The sequence below is a fragment of the Lathamus discolor genome, chromosome 19 (assembly GCF_037157495.1).
Source record: "Lathamus discolor isolate bLatDis1 chromosome 19, bLatDis1.hap1, whole genome shotgun sequence".
In the NCBI taxonomy this organism is placed as follows: Eukaryota; Metazoa; Chordata; class Aves; order Psittaciformes; family Psittacidae; genus Lathamus; species Lathamus discolor.
Genome location: NC_088902.1, coordinates 1,030,915 through 1,050,889, shown reverse-complemented (window position 1 = coordinate 1,050,889; position 19,975 = coordinate 1,030,915). Strand labels below are relative to the sequence as shown.

Sequence of the window (19,975 nt, the reverse complement as noted above, 5' to 3'; positions counted from 1 at the left end):
ACAAATACAAGGAGAACTTAAGGAGATAAACTTGATAAGGAGATGTCCCTGATAAGAACAACTTAAGGAGACAGACTTGAGGCCTGGCTGTAGCAGGAGCTACGCGTTGGCTCCAGCCTGCGCGCGCTGAGCCCACCGGAGCTCCGCATCCACCGGAGAGCAGAGGAGCTCAGCCTGGCTCTGACTCACGGTTTGGCTGCAGCTTTGGAGCTTCCTCAGAGGTTTTTCAGGGGGTGGGGAAGGTAAATCAGGGAAGGAATGGTGGAGGAAGCCAGAGTCAGTAATCTGACACCCCGAGTCTATCTTGAGGCCAGGCACATTTTACTTATGAAGTTAGGGAAAATATGTAAAATGCACAATGATGATGAGTTGGTGTTTGAATAGAGAGTACAGGGCAATGAGAAACACTCACTTAACACAGCTTCCCCCTCCTTCTATCTCCCCCCCCTCTTTTATTCTCTTCTCCCCACTCCTTTTCTCTCTTTTCCCCCCTCCTCTTTCCTTTCTCTCCCCAGACTCTTCTCCAACAAGAACAATGGAGTTCAGGTTCTGGCAGGAAGAGGACACCAAACAATTTCAGTTAGAGCGTAACTGAAAAAACAAATTGATTTGTGTCAACCAAAGCCTCGGAAGGACAAAGAAAGATGAAAACAAGAACCTTATAATTCTACTGTAACAAACGGGCTAAAGGCATTAACCCAACAAAATACAACCTCCCATCAGAATACGGATCAGGTTTTTATTTGGATCTTATTTATTACTTGGGGTTGCTGTTTTGTCAATAAGAATTAAGTTTAATTTTCACATCTCTTCCCGCAGCTCCTTAGAAACCTCCTGACTCCTGAACCAGGCAGAGAAGTTGGGTCTCCCAGGGCTTTGTAATCTGAGAGCCCAACATTCCTTGGCTTTAGATAGATCCATCACATACTGAAAACAGTTGGTACAGGCAACATGCATGTGCAGGCACATCTAACAGCTTGGAGAGGGAGAAAGGGAAGATCCTTCATGGAAGAAGGAAATCTGTACTGTTTGCATCATTCACCCCGTCAGTAGCCGTCGCTTGCTCAAATCAAAGCCTGACTTTCAACCGTTTTCTGTTGAAAAGCCTGGAGCCTGGCTCCAGAGCAGAGCTGCTCCAGCCCTCGCAGCATCTCTGTGGCCTCCTCTGCACTTGCTCCAACAGCTCCACATCCCTCTTGTGTTGAGGCCCCGGAGGTGGACACAGAGCTGACTTGCCTTGTTACCAGGTGAGGGTATAGAGTCAGTCCCAGAGGCAGAGCTCTGCTAAGCCTGAGCACAGCTGCACAAGCATCAGTAGCCTGTCTTCGTTTCAAGGCACTTGTCTGAAGAAATGACTAATGAAAACTAGCAGTATTGTGTTCAAAGTTGGTTTCCAATCATGCGGTGAATCCTGTAAGCACATAAAGATGCCCTGTACAACTCAGCAGCCTGCTTTTATTTTGACTGTACTACTCCACATGCTTCCAGTGTCTAACCACAGGCAAGTTTGCACAACTGACAGGAGACTGTTAAAATGACACTAAATACTTTACTTTTCTCAAGTTCTGAAATCAGGATAGCTTCATTTTCTGCTGACAGCTTTGAAATACGTGTAACTTTCTGAACTGGACATTTTTATTGTTGAAACTAAATTCTGAAGCATGAACAGCACCAAGCTTTTTATGGAGGAAGGACCTGAGTGTTTATCTTTGCTCATGAAAGCAGTCTCAGTGACTTACAGAAAGTGAGCTTGAAAGACTAGACTCAAGCTGCACAGTAAGTTAATACTGCATCGACAGAAAGGAAGGGAGAAGAGATTGTATCAGACTCGCATTAAAACGTCTCATTGTATCCAACATCCTTCAAGTTTCCAAAACAAATCTAAGACAAAGCACTCCCATTTACCTGTGCAATAACTTCAGGGTCCATGGGCCGATGGTTGTTGAAGCTCTTGGACCTCCCTGCTGTCACAGTTTTCCGGATCTGAGGGCTGTCTATCCTGTTCTTCAGAGACGAGTGTCGGCTGATAGAATTGAGGCTGCCATGGCCACTGATGGAGCATTTATCTGGAACCTCCTTGGGAAGACTTTGGCTCATAATGGGCTGAGATGAGGGTCTGGAACCGGCTATGGCTCCTGGGGAGGCTGGTTCTGCCATTGAACTACCTAGTCCATGGCTGTCACTTTGACGGAAGGCTCTTCTGATGCTGCCTGACTCTGGTTTCTTTCTTTGCCTTCAGTCACAAAAGCAAAACAAATCAATACAAGCAGGTACACGTAACGGGCTGTCATTTGAAGATATCCCCCCAAAACAACACAGAGGACAATGGGTAGAGACATGAAGATGCTCAGATTACAAATACACCCGGGATTTTAGGAGTCTTTGTGGAAACAGTAAAATCATTCCAGTTTAACATTTCTAACAACAAGACTGAGTTTCTGGCAGCTGTGCACATTCGTAACAAAAACGGAGAACTCGGATGGAATTAACTTGGTCAAGAGAAAAAGGATTTATATTTGAACAAAAAAAACCCTCTGTGCCATCGACAGGTTTTGATGATGTGTTTTTATTACATTAGAAGAGCAGAGCTACAATTTTTGACTGGAGGACACAGTATAAGTCTACTAAGCTCCTGGCCCAAGGCATCAAGTTGTTATTTTCAGAGACTGATAAGCAAAGAACCCCTTCGGTTTGGGGTTAATGACAATTTCCAGTATTTGCTGGTGGTAAGAGATGTTTCTTTGTCATTGCTTTAGCAGCACCACAAGGCATTATCTGTGTAGGGCTACAGATATACCAAAACATGATGTCAAATGGATGAGCTGGTCCAAACAATTTAGTTTCTACCCCAGCACCATGCGGTCTGACAGCACGATTCCACTCAAATCACATGAAGGCCAATGCAGCAGAATACTTTATGCCATAGGTCTGAAGCTTGGCATCCATTATACAGGGAAGGATCCATTTATATATAGCACCAGCCCCATGAGTAACTGCAAGAAAGTGTTAACTCCAGTAGGATTTTGGCATCCAAATAATAATTCAGTGGGTGGCACAACTGTCATTGCGAAACCATCTGATTTAATTTTGCTCAAGTCTGTTCACACATAGGTCAGAAGATTCATTCCTAAAGAAAAAACAACAAAATGAGTCTTATGCTACTATTGCTAAATATCAGTTTCCCTAGGAAAGGGAAAAAATACGGGAGTGGACATTACCCAGGCTGCTTAAAGGCACTACATACAGCACTACACACAACACTACCAAAACCAGCAGATGCTGAAGCTCCAACACAGGTCTGTTCATTATACACCCATAAACTAAGGACCAGGCTCTGTGTAGGACATGAGCAGGTCCAAACCTTTAAAAAGGATTCATTTCTGTTAATGCCTTCATAGACCACACTCTGTTACATTAACTGAAGGGTAAAAATATCCACTCCCATCATACTGTAATTTCATGTTAATATCTTCACTGCACAATAGAGATAGGTGGGGTTTTTTTATACTAAGGAAATAATCAGAGAGATATGGGGGATAAGTCTGGTCTAGAATAAATCTATAACAGAACAAGGAATTTAGTCTGCTGCTAGCTTAATTACACAGGGGTTTTATTATGCTGAATGTTGGCTAAAGCAACAAATTCTGGTTGAGAAGGTAAAGTCAGCAACAGGGAGGTGTGTTGTTGCACTGCAAGCATATGGTTAGTAACCTAAGGTGAAAAGTGCTGGAGAAACAAAGAATGTTACAGGCAATGCCAGATGGTGGGCTGAGGCTATGTCATTCAGCACGGAATGTGACACTAGTTTCTGAAGGAATTGCCGCCCACCCCATCAACTAAAGCATGTTAACTGTAAATGAGACATAACAAATCACAGGACAGGATAACGAATGGGAACACATGATTACAAGAACTCATTCTGCTATTCCCCTCCCTTGCTCTGTGTGCTGAGCTTAGAAAATAGGACATATTTGGGCAAGAGGGAACAGATGGCACCTTTGAGAGAGGGAGGAGAAGCCAGTGGGATTTTAAATGAGCATTGGCCACGCTGATGACACAGAAAGAGGGGACAGCAAAATGTGATCAAGTTAGAAGAGGGGGAAGCAGATTAAAATGGTGGCAGCGCTCATTAGTTCATCTTTGCCAGGGAAGGAAGTATTCTCCTGGACCCATCACCAAGATGTGTACAGTTAAAGTGTAATAATGCAAGGCTGTTCTTACTTGTTGATGTTTGCAAGGTAAATATCTGCGACGTGGCCCCCACTTGGGCAACTGGCACCAGCTCGAGCCGTCACTTTTTCTTCCGGTGGCTCAGAGTTTATTTCTATCTCAGACTTCGGACTGGATCTTTCGGAGGCACCATCCTCACTAGGAAGAAGGAGGGAAGGAAATCACAACCCAAACAGGACCAACAGCAGTGACTTTAAATCACAGCACCGCGTATTTCTGCGAGCACACATACAGGACAACAGCGCTGTGCTAGCATCTTTCTCTTAAGAGTTATTATTTGTCTTTCAAATGAGAGAGCCTGATATCTGATGGGCTTTCAAGGGTAACATACGTGTCTTGAACGACGATATATTGATGAGGAATAAGGCCGTCAATTCCATTGTGGCGTCCCTCCCACCAGTCATCTGAGGCCCGCTGATAGAGTAAGAGAGAAGCTCCTTTCTTAAAGGACAGCTCTCGTGCAGTCCTGCCAATGTAGTCGAACTTCGCTATCGCTTCTATGGGCTCACACTCTAGGAGATAGAAGGGAATAAACAATAATTCACTAAACACTTGGGCTCAGGTAAGTATTCAACAGTTTAAACCTACCAGAAAACAGCTTCTGATGAGAGCATGGAAGAGGATAAAATGTTGCTTCTTAAGGCAGCAGAAGGTTGAAGCAGCGAGATTCAGAGGGGAACCCCTATAACAGGAGGATGTTGCTATTTCAGCATTTCCCTAATGTTTATGGGATGGACACGTTCCTGTTTCCCAAGTCAGAAACCACTTTCAGCAATTCAAATCTACCAGGATGGAAGTGGCAATGGCAAAATTAGTATCCCAATAACATAAAACACCAAAACTGAGGAGCAACCAGGTACGGTCCAGACAAAAGCCTGCCTGTGGTCTGCTTCCTTCAAGGCAGTTAAAGTAAACCTCCTGGGCAGGCAGGAGTTGTTATTGGCATTTAGGGAGGGAAACATCCTCTCATTCCAAGCTGCTTCAGAAATAAAGCATCCATTCAGGGGGAAGTTTCTCCTGCCTGTGAGGTTCACCTGACCCAGGAGACCGGATTCAGGCTCTGTGGAAGGCTGTGCTATTCATCCATGGAGGTCAAGGAAAACATGCAGTGCCCCCACAGCCATGGTCTGTGCAGCCTCAGGAGAGCAAGCTGCTCCCCCAGCACCGCATCATGCCCAGCACCACTGTGCTGGGAGCTGCTTACCCTGCTCTGAATCCAACCGCTCCTGGAATCTGAACTACAGCCATGCTGTGTCTGCAACCAGGCACTAATCTGGGTCCCTGCAGGCCTCTGCTATTATACAGAGGGACAATATGGGCATTTAGAAGCTAAGGAAAATCAATATGAAATTCATGTGGATTATTTTGGAGGCTTAGAAAAATCTGCCGTTGGTTCAGCCTAAATATACATTAAGGCAGCTCCTGATTCTAGGCAGGAATCAGGGGAATGGAGATGAGCTCAAGCACACAGCCCCAGCAGACTTCAGCCTCTAATTACTTTAAAGGAGCTTTAACAGAGCTGAGGAGTCCATGGAGATTGAGTTCTTCCCTGGAGAAAGAGATTTGTGGCTGCTCTTCCTGGACAAGGAAAAGAAGCCATTTCATACTGAGATCTCCTCTGTATCACAGAAGCTTCTGCAGTGCAAGAGCCAGCCAGAAGGACTGAAAAGCCAAACATGAGCCACAGCTTTTACAACTGGGAGAGCATATGAGAGATCAGAATTACACATCCAAGGCTGCCCATAGGCAAGCAAGGTAGCTGCTGGGCTTGAGGAACTGCTGTAAATCCATCCATTACTAAACCAGCCAGCCAGGATTCAAATCACACATTCAGGTAAGCCTGTGGTCAGCCTCACACGAACCCTGTTATCAGCTCTCAGCAACCAGAGGGAGATTTGCAGGCATGAGAAGAGCCTGGCCCATGGTTGCAGCCTGCAAGAGCCACCTTGCTCCAGACTCCCCAAAGCACATGGTTACCTGGGTTTGGCCCCTTCATTCCTTTTGCCTGTTCTGCCTCTGGAGACAGCTGCTTCCTAACACTAAGGAAAAGCTAACGCTGGGTTTTGGTGTCCCCTCCATTCACGAAGAGGATGGGACCTGGTAAATTCCATCTGTTTCATTAACAAGTGTTTATTGTTCCAGATGAGTGCAGCACTCAGGTTTCTTATGTTTCCAATTTGCTTTTTAGGACTTTGGCTTTCATCCAGAGGAGTGATTTTAGCCTCTAATTTCCAGTAGCTTTTTCCTACTACACTTATGCTCAGAGAGAAGAGCTGTGTGAATGAAGAGCAATCAGGCTAAGCCAAACAACCATCCCTGCCAGTCTGACAGCCTGCACAGGAAAGCAGCAGCTTAAAATCTTTCCACTCATCCCCATAATTTCACAAGCATATGACTGGCTTCTCTTGGAGCATTTCTGACCTCTTATGCCTGTCTCAAACCAGAGTGTCCACTCACTGGAGGCTGATGGTCAAGAGCACTGGTGCTCTGCAAAACACAACCTCTCCCCCAACCCCAAAACTGATCCCCTCCTCCGATGAAGGCGGCTGGGAGGACAGATTTACTTTAGGGGGTTGAGTGCCAGCCTCATGAGAGAGCTAAAGGAGCAAGTGCTTCACATCTGAACACTGAAGGAGTGAGAAAAACCTAACAACATCCATGCTGGAGTTGTATGCTGCACCTCTGAGAAGTGTGCCCAAGGTGTGCCACTGCACAGCTCCATTAGAAGGATGTGATACTCCTTAGCCAGCCCCTGCTCTGCTCCCTCTAAGAGATAGAGGCCCAGCTCCCTCCTCTGCTTCAGTGCCAAACGCTCCTTCCCAAATGCTTCCTATGGAATATTCCATGTAGGTTGCAGAACTCCATCCAATACGCCTCCAAATTTTACCTTGCTCGGGGCCCCCACGCAGTGTAGTTCCAGAGGCTGCAAAACTGTGTCCTTCTCTCATCTCTTAACTGCTCACTTCCTCATCGTTGCACCCTCTTAGCCACAGAAGTGATCTAAAAATCCCATCAGAGACAACGCAAGTGCACACCAGCCTGCAGGCTTTAGTCCTGGGCTTTACAGTGCAGGATGAGTTAGCCTTTCCTCCATTACAGCAATGAAATTGCCCTTTCTGTAGGTACAAGCTCACAAAGGGCATGTTCTCATGGGTTTTAAAAATCTAACACTTTACAGAAAGAATTGTTCAAGTGAATTCATGCTTCATTCCTGTAGGCTTTGTGTTTCTTTCCAACAACCTTGGTGAGGAGTTGCTGTGACAGTGCTTGACCTTGCTGAGGGAGAATGGATTTCCAGCATTGCAAAGCAGCACTCAACATCCTTTACTGTGTTACTGCTGTGTGAACACCATGAAGCCAGCAGGAGCACAGGAACGCCATAGGAAAGGGTTGTTAGGCAACTGCTGCAGCAAAGAGAGCAAAAAGCAGCACAGAACATGGCAGGGCTATTGAAAACCTTCCTGAAGGCCAGCTCAAAAAGGATGCCACCTAATTCTAAGGGAATGCTCCCTGCTCCCCACCTTCACAACTGAGGCCATCACAAGTAAAACCACCACAGAAGAACTGCAGAGGGCCAAACCACAAGAATAAACCCATCCTGTGCCCTGCTTTGGTCAGTTTGTTTTACCTGCTGGTCAGTATTCGGGGGATCACCACTTCACACCAGTAACCTCTCTGCTCTGCATGAGGCTCATGAATACAGCCATTTCCCATCACAGGAGGCAGCTTTGGAAGCATCAATTACAGACACTCAAGGACTGAAGCATCACCTTTTCCTTGGGAAATACCACAGAATCCCAAGCATTGATACCCCTTTTTACTGCTCACATAACAGAGTTTCCCCAAGGAGACACAATGAGAGAGGACTCTCTACCCTAAAACTTGGCTCTCAGTGGAAGACAAACAGGTTTTGATTTTGCTTTCTTCCTTAAAGCAGAACCACTGGGGCTCAAAGCCCTCCCAGTTCCCTCGCCAAAGACTTCCCAAATGAGAAATGCCTGGCACCACCTGATGGGAGCGCTGAAACACATCCAGCCTTTGGCTCTCCAACTCTAGGATCCTTCTAGGGTACAGATGGGCTCAAACAGCCATGCTAAGATGAGATGCCCTTGAAAAGAAGGTATACTTTCAAAATAAGATTGCAAAGATTCCTGTTGATCCTATACTCTTTTACTTCTTGGCATCAAATGCTGCAGGTGACATTTCAAGTGCCTATTCTAATTTAAACTCTGATTTGGATTTCATCTTGAACTTAAATTGCATGGTACTGTCTTCTCTGCCTCCCCCACAGCAGGTTGCACCGGTTAACCAAGCAGCTAATAGACTCCACATACCATCATCACTGGTGTGGTGTTCAGCTGTAACATCCTGAACAGAATCTTCTGTTGAGGCTCTCTCCCCGTGAGGGCTTTCACTACAGGAGAAGGAAATAGAGACGGTGATTTACACTGGTAGAAACTGAGTTTCCTCATTTACAGTAATCAAAGATAACCAGGAACATCTATATCAGAAGTCAGAGAATCATAGAAAGGTGTGTGTAGGAAAAGGCCTTAAGATCACCCATGGCAGGGATGCCTCACACTAGACCATGTCGCCCAAGGCTCTGTCTAACCTGGCCGTGAGCACTGCCAGGGATGGAGCATTTACCACTTCTTTGGGCAACCTGTTCCAGTGCCTCAGCACCAATACCTGGGTCCCTCTGCCACAGACAATCTGTGGATGCATTTGCATGGACTTATGTTAGTGTGAGTGAAAACCAAGTTTTCATGTGAACAAGCCAAGTGAGCACCTTCATTATAACCTTCTTGTGCGCTACCAGGAAAGTCCAACTTCAGGTCTTATAACCCAGACCTTTGGAGATGTCGAGAGGTCAGACAGCATGCTGGGCCTAGCTCCTCTCTGCCCACCCTCAGCTGTAATCAGCCCATTAAATGACTGATGAGAGAGCTGCCACTTCCTGAGGGAAATGATGTCTCAATTCAGAATGGTATTTCCAGGTCTGAAACATTTCCATTGCCATCTCCCTCCTTCCCTTTTATCACAAAGTTAAATTGTCCCATTCGTTTCACCAAACAGCTCCCACAGCCGGATTAATTGCCTGAAATCTTTATCCACAGAGCACCTAAACCACCAAGAGTACTCCTTTATGAAGAAAAGCTTTGACAGGATCAATAGACAAGTGGCAACCAAAGGTTATGTTTTGGTAAGAAGTTCCATGAGCAGCTCCCTTGGGACAGGAGCAGAGAGGAAAAGCAAAAAAGAAGCTTTTATGCTACTTAATAAAGTTACAGAAGAATCTGAAGCCAAATGGAAGTCCCAAGAGGAACACAGCATTGAGGGCTAAAGTTTCACACAGACTGTGAAGTAATGATGCATACAGCCAAAACCCACGTGCCTTTTCCTATCCATGCCTCCAACAGCACTTTCCACCAAAAACACCCCTGTCCTCGCTGCAGACTGAGTCTCTCTGTCACGTGAGCTCTGGAATACACTCATAGAATGGTTTGGGTTGGAAGGGACCTTAAAGCTCACCTACTCCCAGCCCCCTGCCATGGGGTGAAACCCAGCCACCCAGTGCTTCCCATTGCAGCATCCCAGGTTAGACAGGGCTTGGAGCAACCTGGTCCAGTGGAAGGTGTTCCTGCCTGTGGCAAGGGCTTGAAACTGGATGAGCTTTAAGGTCCTTTCCAACCCAAACCATTCTGGGATTCTATGATGCAGCTGAAGTACAAGGATTCTCTCTGCTGCTTTGCACACTCCGCGGTGAGAAGCCCTATGGGCAATAACTAACAACTATCTAAATACCAGGGCTATGAGAAGGCTTGAATGGGAACCAGATGCTCCTTCCTGGCTTTAAGCAGTCCCCTCTTGCTTGCTTCTACCCTCCTCTCCTTAATAGGTTCTCAGGTCTGGGTGGTCAGGAAAGGCAATGAATGCCTTCAGAAAACCACTATTACCTTCCAGGACATTTTGCCTCCTACATGCTCAAGTGAGGTGTCACCCATGCTGAGCACGTAACATTCTGGTTCCCTTCACCTTATGGGACAAAACCTCTTGGCAAAGTGAATGTGTTTCCTGAAGGTCACAAAGATTCTTCCCTTTCATTTTCTCTACAATTCCTTCACATATAACATCAGTTAAAAACATCAGAGTAAGGGGTAAAATTAACAGCACTTCCAAAAGAGGTTCTGGCAAGTGTTCTGCACGCAGCAGTTAGTCCGGAGGAGCCTCTCCTCACCCGCGTACGTGGAGCAAGCTGATAGTTAAAGCTATCCTGAAGCAAGCTGGGCAGACAAGGCTTGCTCTGTCACCAGAGTGCCTGCCTTTCAAAACTGGATTTATTTTAGCATAGGAAAATAATCATTTGCATTCCTGGGACACTGGGGGAGGGAAGGGGAGCCGGGGGGAGAAGCCGGACACAAGTTAACATTCCTCCTTTTCAGAGGGAGAGAGCAGCTTGGCCGGTAGGAAAGCAAACACCTCCTTTCCTTCCCCCACTCCCCAACCTTCCACCCCAGATGACAGGAGCCGCGCTGCCTGAATTGCTTCCAGATGTGCCTCTCAAGCTGCGCACGCGGCCAGGCCCCGGGAGCTTTAAGCTGGATGGAAATGGTGATTTTGCATTCCTGCCTCTTCCCTCCCCCACCAGCAGCTCTGCCCTGGAAATTAAACCATGGCACAAGCTTTCCAGGTTCAGCTGCAAGTGACCCCTGTGTCTGAAGCAAAGGCGCTCAAGACAAGCAGGGAAGAAAAGGCAAAAGCAGGAGAGAAAACAAAGAAGGAAGGGCAAAAAACAGAAATGATGGCTTAAAGAAGATTGATTTTGGCAGCTAGTAAATAAATAAATATCCACCCATTCATCTCCTCCTCTATCCTACCAGTAATCCTCGGTGTTTCCACCTCTGCTATACACTGGTCCCTCCAGTTCCCTCGGTCCCGGGAAGATGTTCTCGTGTTGGATGATGATGGTTTTGATCAATTCATTGACATGAGCTTGGCAAGAGACTTGATCATGACCTTCAGGCACAGACATGAGTGTTGGCCCAAAGCAGATGGCTAAATTGTAGGGATCCATCATGTTCTCTTCACTGAACTGAGATAAACTGCAAAGAAGACAGAAGTGGGGAGGAGGGTTAACAGCAGTAAACATCATCATCGTCATCTGCTATCATCATGCATCATCACAGCTGAGCATGGAAGGTCTGCTTTGTGCTTTCTGCACCTAAATGGTATCCACTTTCATTTCTGTAACTTCTTTGACATTGCATTCAGATCACTGGGATGAATTCTGGCAAGGCTCAAACACCCAGGACGGCAGATTCAAAAGCAAGCTATGGTGGCATCTGTACCTTGAACTGTTGCTCAGATCCCATGCAGCAATGTTAAGGTTAGTTCTCTCATTCATCCCATTTATACCAAGGGCCACGGTGCTCCCAAGGATACTCACTGATTGAGGAATGCAAAGAGGTATCTCATTACAATCAGAGTGGTCTTCGGCAGGTTCAGAAGCACCTTCCGGATGTGGAGCGCTCGCTCTTGTAGATTATCCATTGCTGAAAGGAAGAAAGAGCAACAGAGTCACCCTACCTGCAGCTTGCCACCGAGTCCAACCACAACCAGCATCCTATGACGGTTCCTACACAGATGATTTAGGTGAGCAGCCAACAGAGCAGCAGTAGGATGAAAGATCCTCCAGCGCTGCTCAGCAGCAGAACCTGCTGCAAAGAACCTTTGACAATGAAGGTTCCTCAACACGTGGAACTTCACTGCAAGTTCCTTCCTAGTGTGGGAGCACTGGATGTCATCTGTCTCAACAATGGCACAATAGCTCATTCAAGTTAGCTCAGAAAGGTGGGTGTTTAAAACAGAAACTGTACAACACTCAGAGGAAAATTAACATAGCTACAGGGTGAGGCAAAAAGCTCTGTGTGCAGCAGCTGCTGAGAAAGAAGTGGGCAGCATAAATCATCTCAGAAGGGAGAAGTGATTTGGAAGCACATTCTACTTTTCACATAATGTGAATTCAGCCCTGTAAATGCATTTATCAGGAGAAGAAAACCACAAGCTGTTTTAAAAGCACTTATCTTCTGCTTTACTTCAAAGGCTGCCACCGCAAAGGCCATGTCACTATACTTGGACAATAGGACCATTCTTTGATTCTGAAGGACATGGCAATAGTCAGGCCATTTAAAATGAGGCTGTTCCCAGACAAACCCCACAAACCTACCCCAACCACCTTGTGAAACCATCCAAAATGTTAACAGTTTGACTGGGACTGCCCTCCTGACTGATATTCTTGAACAGGAGTCAAGACATGGCCCCTCATGGGTATGAAGCTAAAGGGTAGACAACTGCTGCCTTGCCAGCTGAAGAGATGTCATGGTCCCAGCATGTAGCAGCATGGCAGCAGCCATACAGGCAGCGTGCATCTAACACCACAAAGGAAAGCACCCAGAGCAAGAAACTTGCTTCTGATGCCTTCTAATGAGAGGTCTTGTAGGTTATTTTTCACAAGTGGAGGTTTTGGGTTTATTCTGTTTTAAAAAGGATCCTATCACAAAGCAGCATCTCAAAAAAATCCATGACACAACCCTTGAAATCTGTTCATTTCTATCTCCTTGCTCATTCATGGCAAAATCCCTGCGAGCAGGTAACTGCCCAGCCTGTGGCTAACAGAGACCAGGATCCACTGCAACACAAACCCAACCAAAAGAACCACACAAAGTGGTCATTTTGCAGTCAGGAAAAAAGGGAAGAGGAGGAGAAAAAAGTGGGAGATGAGAAAAATGAATCCTCTTTCTTTTCAGCTCGTCATATACTTACTGACGCAGGCAATCAGATCATGAAAGATGTCCTTGGGGAAGAGAGGGTGCTCCAACCCTCGAAAATAGAGCTTCAGAACTCCTGCTATTGAGTCCATGTCATGGTCATTCTGGTCCCCAGCCAACGGATCTTCCCCTTTGTGACAAGCAAAGAAAAGCAGGCAAGAAAAATCAGAATAGTGGAGAGAAGCACCAGACTGGAAGGATGCACCTCAGCTGGAGAACAGGATTTACGCAGCACAAAGTCAATCCCACCTACTCCAACTGCACCACAAGCACCTAATGTTGAATTGGCTGGGGTTGGGGGGGAGCGTTTCTGACAGATAATTTGTTGCTGCAGATATGCCACAGTTTGTCTGGATTACAAAAGAAAAGATGCCCACTTAAGGAGTTGCTCCCTAGGGAAAACTCCCTATCAGATATAATTAGATTTAATGATGGGGCAATCCTCAAATTGAAGCTATATATATCCATTATGTGACTGAAATTACCAAAGCTTGCCTATTATCTTAGTAACACACCGGATAATAAATGGGCTACTACAAACCGGAGCATTATCCTTGATATTAACTGCCACCAAGGGTTCTGGCTGAAGTAATAAACTGCAGAGACATTATTGTTAGCTTTGTCACTTCTGTATATCATATGCTTTATGGAGACAAGCAAGATGAAATAAAGAAATATAACATCACCTTTTTATTTCTGCATGTTAGTGCAGGAACAACTGGCTCCGTTCCCAAAATGACTGGTATTGGCTTTATGTGAAAAGGGGTCAGATTCTGACGGAAAGCCTGAAGGTAAACTTCAGCCTATGAGACACATTCTGCTTTCTCTAGTCCTGAGGATTTTCATTCTCAGGTAGATGGAGAGGAAGATGGGGGAAATGAGATGCCACATTTCACACATACTGTTCAGTAAATGTCTCTCTTCTTAAAAGCAAAATAAACTTGCTATGCCTCATTAAAACCTGTCCCTCAAGCACAGAATACACTAACTCTCTTCTTTTAGTGAGGTACACAGGGAACTGACACAAGTCCTGATGTTTCCAGTGACCCAAGGAGGACTGGGGAGGCAGGCTGCGAGGACTGCCTGAGGATCCAGTCCCTTGAACCTGCTCAGCCAGAAACTGATGGGTCTGGAGGCTCCCAGCCATTCTCTGCCTGTGTAGGGCATGATTCTTCACATCCCAAATGCAATCTATTAAAAGCTGTGTCAAGTTAACTGTGTCTTGAAATGTACTCTCTCCCTTGCTGACATTTAGAAATGTAGTTTAGCTGTGCCTCAGTAACACGGAAAACATCAAATTCCCCCCTCCAGCAGCCAGCCTATTTGCAAAGAACAGGGGGAGAGGGTAGGGAAATGCAGTTACACCCGATAATGAAATCCTCTATATCCTTTCGTGTTACAAATAATCAATAAGCTATCAGACACCAGAGAAGATTGAATTCAGAGCATTTATTATACAGAGACTCTACAAGATATAAAGCATAATGCCAAACAAGTGAGTGTTCAAGGTTAATGAGCACTGGGGAGGTGTCTGGGCTGGGCTCACTCATGAAACACAAGAATCAAAGGAACCAAATCTCACAAGCTGCATTCAAACCAGGCCTTTTTAGGAGAAATTCATACATTTGGCAATAACTTCCCAGATATTGGAATAGATTTTCCTTACCTCTCTCAAATGCATTTTTTATGTCATTCACTTCAACTTGTGACCCAGACACTCGGAATATTCCTTCATGCTGCAAACCTATAAGATGAGATGTTGATAACAGTAAGATAAGATAAGCTGGCACCTTCATCAGCTATTAACCTAGATGAGAAAGGAAACATAAGTAACACAGGCAAAAAACCCACTGTATTTTCCTTGTATGTCCGGGCACGTTCAGAATATGTAAAACCAGAACTCGGCACATAGAGAAAATATATTAACCCTTCTTTGTAACCTGACAGAGTGCCTGGGTTCCAACAGCCACATGTGTTATCTTCTGCCCTGAAGGGTCCCCAAAGGATTTTGCAACCCACAGAAAGTCATAAACTAACAGTATATTAGCCAGAGGTAAAATATGGCCAACTACACAAGGAAGCACCTTATTTTGAAAGGCCCAGAGCAAATCAGCCGGTTGAAACAGAAGCATTTAGTTACCCCAGCCTGACCTCCTATCTAGGCTTTAAGCCACTCCTGCTAGAAAGGAAGCATTAGCAACATCAGAAACCCCAGTTATAAAGGAGGCAGCTGCGACACGCTGCTCTCAACAGTGAAAAGAAACAATCCCAAGTGCAGGGAAGCAAGAAGGAAAATAACATTCATCCCACACCTACACAGCGACACACTGCAAATGTCAGTCAGGCTACCTCCAACAACGCTCCTTCCTGCAGTGTGCGTGCGTCAGGCAGCTTTAGCACTGCTGCTGCCTAACATGGGCTTGTGGTATAAAAATCACACCCCTTCTAAGTCCAAACTGCACCTTTGTGCCATGATCGGACACTCAGCGCAGGAATGGGACAGATTTTCTCACAGACTCAACTAAGCTAACCCAGGAATAAGAGTCTAAACCTCCTGATGTGTAGATGGAGGCCCTCAGTGACCCGGTTCAGTGGTGGCCTTGGCAGTCCTGGGGTAAAGGTTGGACTTAATGATCTTAAAGGTCTTTTCCAACCTAGACGATTCTACGTGCCCCATTTGTCAGGCCCAGTTCTCACTACAATGTGGTTTCAATGATTTTCCCAGCTAATGTCCAAGTATGGCCTTAATGAAGGATTAAGGATGATGAGAATGGGACTAGAGATTAGAGTTTCTAATCTGGTAATTAAACAAGGCAAATGAAATGGGACCCACTGCCTGACTCTGTAGTGGTTAATGAAGATAAATTCCATCTCTTTCTACATATGTTAATTCACAGCTGATTTCCATGCTCGTAACAAATCATACCGATTAAAAATGAAAGCAAATTACAATAAACATATAAAATCTTTATGCATCTACGGCTGTGAAGTTAACCTTGGAAACAGGTATAAATCATCTCATTGTGGCAATGAGCAAGCAATTAATTCACTACTTGAACTCCTACAGTGTGTTCCTCCTCCTCTAGGAAAAGCACTGATTGTTGGTGCTGAAGGCCACACTTCAGGGCTCAAAGCAAGGTGAGTGGTGGTGAGGCACGAGTGGTACCTAAGGCTGGGACCCTTATTTTACAAGAAACAAAGGGATATTGTTGGAAGAACAATATTTGCACGGATTCCCTTTGTTCATAAACTCACCGTGTCTGCTAATGAATCGTATGCAGCTCTCCACGACCAGGGGAATGGCTTGTGAGGAATCCTGGAGAGAGGGATTTAAACAAGAGCAGTCAGAACGCAGAGCGATGGTGAAAGTGAAGAAAAGAAGAAGAATGGAAAGCAATATTATCCTCTCATTTGCCACCTTCTGCTTCCAGGCAGTTCCAGATGTGTTTAGTGAATAGCCCAGCAGTGACTGCGGTCACAACCCATTCAGTAAGGTCCTTGCTCACAGCAAACAGTTGTCAGTTCAAGGCCCCAACGCAATAACATCTTCTAGATGGCCCGTTTCCAGCTTATACAACATTCAGAATGGAAATGAGCCTTTACACTTTGCTGGTCTCTACTTCACAGATTACTTTCCAGACAACTGAATTTCTGCAGTGGCTGCAGTTATTCCTCCCATTTTGGGGAACAGCAACTGAGCAACCAAAGTGCTGCAGTTTGCTTAAGGTCAGATGCCAGTGAGTAAAATCACCACGCGATTAACACTTGAAGTGTCCGTTTCTGTAGTAGGAACTCACAGAGAATCACATATTCTGGGTCCCCAGCAGAGATTAAACCTCTCCAAGCAGTTCTAAATGTTAGGTGCCAATCCCAAAACCCCATTAATCCCCATTAAACTACTGCGACCTGTGGGTTCCAGGGCTTGCAAACACATCACTTTTTAATTCAGATTTCCAAACCAGAGGCAGAATGTGCTCCTGAGACACCTCAGAAGCTACCTGTGAAAATGGCAATCACAGCACACACAGGATTCATTTTCAGCAGAGGTAAGGACCATTTTAGAGCAATTAGGGACAACAATTAAGCTTAATAAACAAGAAAGGTCTGACTCTGCACATCAAAACTGCAACTTGCTCTCTTACTTCATTTCCAGTGTACAAAGAGCCTAAAAAGTACAAAGCAGTCCCCCAAGACAGACTGTATGAAAGAAAATTCCAAGCCAAATTTTATCTTTACAGTATTAACAAGAAATACTTTGGTTTTTTCCCCTATCTCAAAGAAACACATTTGAGCTCATCAGGTACTAAAGAGTAACAGATTATCCACCACAGCCAGGGAAACAAAGCACCCCTGCTGTCTTTCTTACTAGAAGGGGGAATGGCTTTAACCTGGCAGAGGGGAGACTGAGATGAGCTCTTAGGCAGAAGCTCTTCCCTGTGAGGGTGCTGAGGCGCTGGCACAGGGTGCCCAGAGAAGCTGTGGCTGCCCCATCCCTGGCAGTGCTCAAGGCCAGGTTGGACACAGGGGCTTGGAGCAAGCTGCTCCAGTGGAAGGGGTCCCTGCCCGTGGCAGGGGTTGGAGCTGGAGGAGCTTTAAGGCCCCCTACAACACAAACCATTCCATGAGCCTATGATTCGTGTAAGAGAGGGAGGAAGGATAAAAAGCACTTGCTTGCTTTCCCTCTGTCCCCCCCTGCACACACATCCCTGCTTTACTACTTAAGGAAATGTCTGTTACCTGCTTCCTTACTGTGGAGCTGCGCCTGCCACTGGGGAGAGCCGAACCATCCATGGGTGCAGGAGGGAAAAACAGAAGAGAAAAGTCATGATAATCCTCTACCATCCCTGTCCGTCCGTTTGGAATTCCAAACCACATGTATTTTGGAGGAGGGAAGGAGCCAGACAGACAAGTCAATCACAGGGACTTAGTCTCACTCAACTCACAGAACTTCAGACAGATTTTCAGTAACTTTCTATCACTAAAAACCTGGAATAGGCACCAGGGAGTCCACTGCTTTGATAAAAGATTACCCTCGACATTCTAACTCCAGCCATGTGGAAATCTGTCCTATAGGGCTCCTGGTTGAAGATGAAGTTTGTTATCAATTGCTCAGAGCTGTGCTCCAAAAGAGCTGCTCCATGGAGGGGAGAAGCAGGTGGGAGCAGACTGGTTCCTACAGTGCTGCTAACAGCTTCCACTGGGGAACCCTCAAACAGCACACACCAACCAGGCTAAGCCATCATGGTCTCATTTATTTTTGCGGGTAGACATTAATTGTAGAAAATAGGGTAAATAAGCCTTGCTTGGCCAGGATTCTTCCCTCCAAATTGATTACTGGGGTTGAAAATTCCTATAGCAGCTTGTAAAAATGAAGCATGAGGGATAATAGAAGAGAGGCCCTACTGCAGCACTGAAGCCAATTCCCTGCTCGGGTAGATGGCTGCTGAATTCTAAATCAGGTGATGAGAAGTGTGATTTTTTCAAAGGCTGTACAATGTATTAATACAGGGGAAATTCCTTTTATCCCAATCAAAACCTGAATGAAGAGAAAGAAATGCGATTCCATGGGCTGTCACAGACAATAAGGTCTCTTTTAAGCTATTAGCAGTAATGATTCTTTGCTATTTAAAAGTGTTTCATGATGAATAATATTTTATTATTACAGATGTCAGGCTCTAATTAGGACCTGTCAGCTTTGCTTTGCTGGAAGGAATGTTGAAAAGTAGTAATGACTCCAGATCGGTAGCAATCACCTTCCTTTTGTTAACAAGGCAGGATGATGCACAGCCCCTGCTCCAGCCCCTCGTGACCAGTGGAGCTCCTGGAATCCATCAATTTGGAGATGGAGATTGGTTATGTTTTAGCAAAAGCCCATGAGGAGAAGCTTAGTTACGGTTCTGTGATTAGAGCTAATTATAAATGAAAAGTTCATTCTCCACAGCCTCTACAGTGCGACAATCCAGAGAGTGTCAATGGGATGAAGGGCTTGCCAATTTGTTTAGGGATGTGGATCTGATAAAGCCAGTGCAGAGGAGGCCATGGAGATGGCAACCCAGGACCCCAGCAAGCAAGGGGAGGTGCTTAAGCAGGTTCTGCATCCAAAGAAATACTCCTTACTCACCCAACCAGAGCTTACTAAACAGATCCTTAAGCTGCACCACTACCTTGCACTGATGCAGGTAATTGTGATGGTATCCAAAGCTGTATGAACTAGCAGCAACTTGGTTATATATTAGCTAAATAAGTATTTTTAACCAACAGATACAGATCTTGGGCTGGTAATAGATCCAGAACGGCAGTTTGGCCTTAAAACATCATCCCCTGAGCCATACCTACCTGGCAAGGGAGCAGTCAGTCCGTTGACCTGGTAAGAAGACAAAGAAATACAGCGTTAGGAATGGAAAAAATACTTTCAACAGCTTTGTAAAGCCAGGTTTGGAAGGAGATGGAAGAGGAAAGCCATTGGAAAGGGAGGAGGCATCTCTGGGGAACTGGACAGGGGTTGCTCCCCGCAGGAGCACTGCTGGGGACAGCACAGAAGCCCATCCCCATGCTAAGGGCTCCTGTTAATGCAGCAGCGTTTCAATAACAGCACAAGGAAAGAGACCCAGAAAACTTGTGCTATTGGGAATTGTCCAGGCAAGGCCTTCTGCTGGTGTAGATCATCATCAGTGAAACCACACTGATTTACAGCAGCTTAAAAATCCCCCTTCCCTATGGCTGCCTTCCTGCTCCTGGGGAGCTGGAAGAATGAACGAGGGAAACATCTAATTGCTGATGGCTGACAATTAGTTGCACACATCTTGATAGCCACTTTCCTCTCCCCACGTAGAGCCAAAACAGTGCATAATTGACAGGAAAATGTTATTCCAAAGCAGCATTTCCAGCCACCTGTCCCATTCCCATCATAGAATATT

General features: G+C 45.6%; 1 protein-coding gene across 7 annotated transcripts in view; it reads right to left on the bottom strand.

Annotated features, from left to right (window-relative positions):
- SRGAP2 (SLIT-ROBO Rho GTPase activating protein 2) overlaps positions 1-19,975 on the bottom strand; it is a 93,696-nt gene that overhangs the window by 6,516 nt on the left and 67,205 nt on the right. For 4 of the 7 annotated variants that reach the window (XM_065698720.1, XM_065698718.1, XM_065698722.1 and 1 more), the window contains exons 12-22: positions 19,395-19,422; positions 17,796-17,826; positions 16,314-16,374; positions 14,725-14,802; positions 13,054-13,188; positions 11,678-11,783; positions 11,109-11,333; positions 8,565-8,644; positions 4,562-4,742; positions 4,222-4,368; positions 1,906-2,233 (exon numbers count right to left, since the gene is read on the bottom strand). In XM_065698720.1, the coding sequence (XP_065554792.1) occupies positions 1,906-2,233; positions 4,222-4,368; positions 4,562-4,742; positions 8,565-8,644; positions 11,109-11,333; positions 11,678-11,783; positions 13,054-13,188; positions 14,725-14,802; positions 16,314-16,374; positions 17,796-17,826; positions 19,395-19,422 (1,400 nt within the window). Of the gene's footprint in view, positions 1-759; positions 1,412-1,905; positions 2,234-2,550; positions 3,128-4,221; positions 4,369-4,561; positions 4,743-8,564; positions 8,645-11,108; positions 11,334-11,677; positions 11,784-13,053; positions 13,189-14,724; positions 14,803-16,313; positions 16,375-17,795; positions 17,827-19,394; positions 19,423-19,975 lie in introns of those variants that run through there. The other 3 variants (XM_065698723.1, XM_065698724.1, XM_065698725.1) reach the window with 3 other exon arrangements.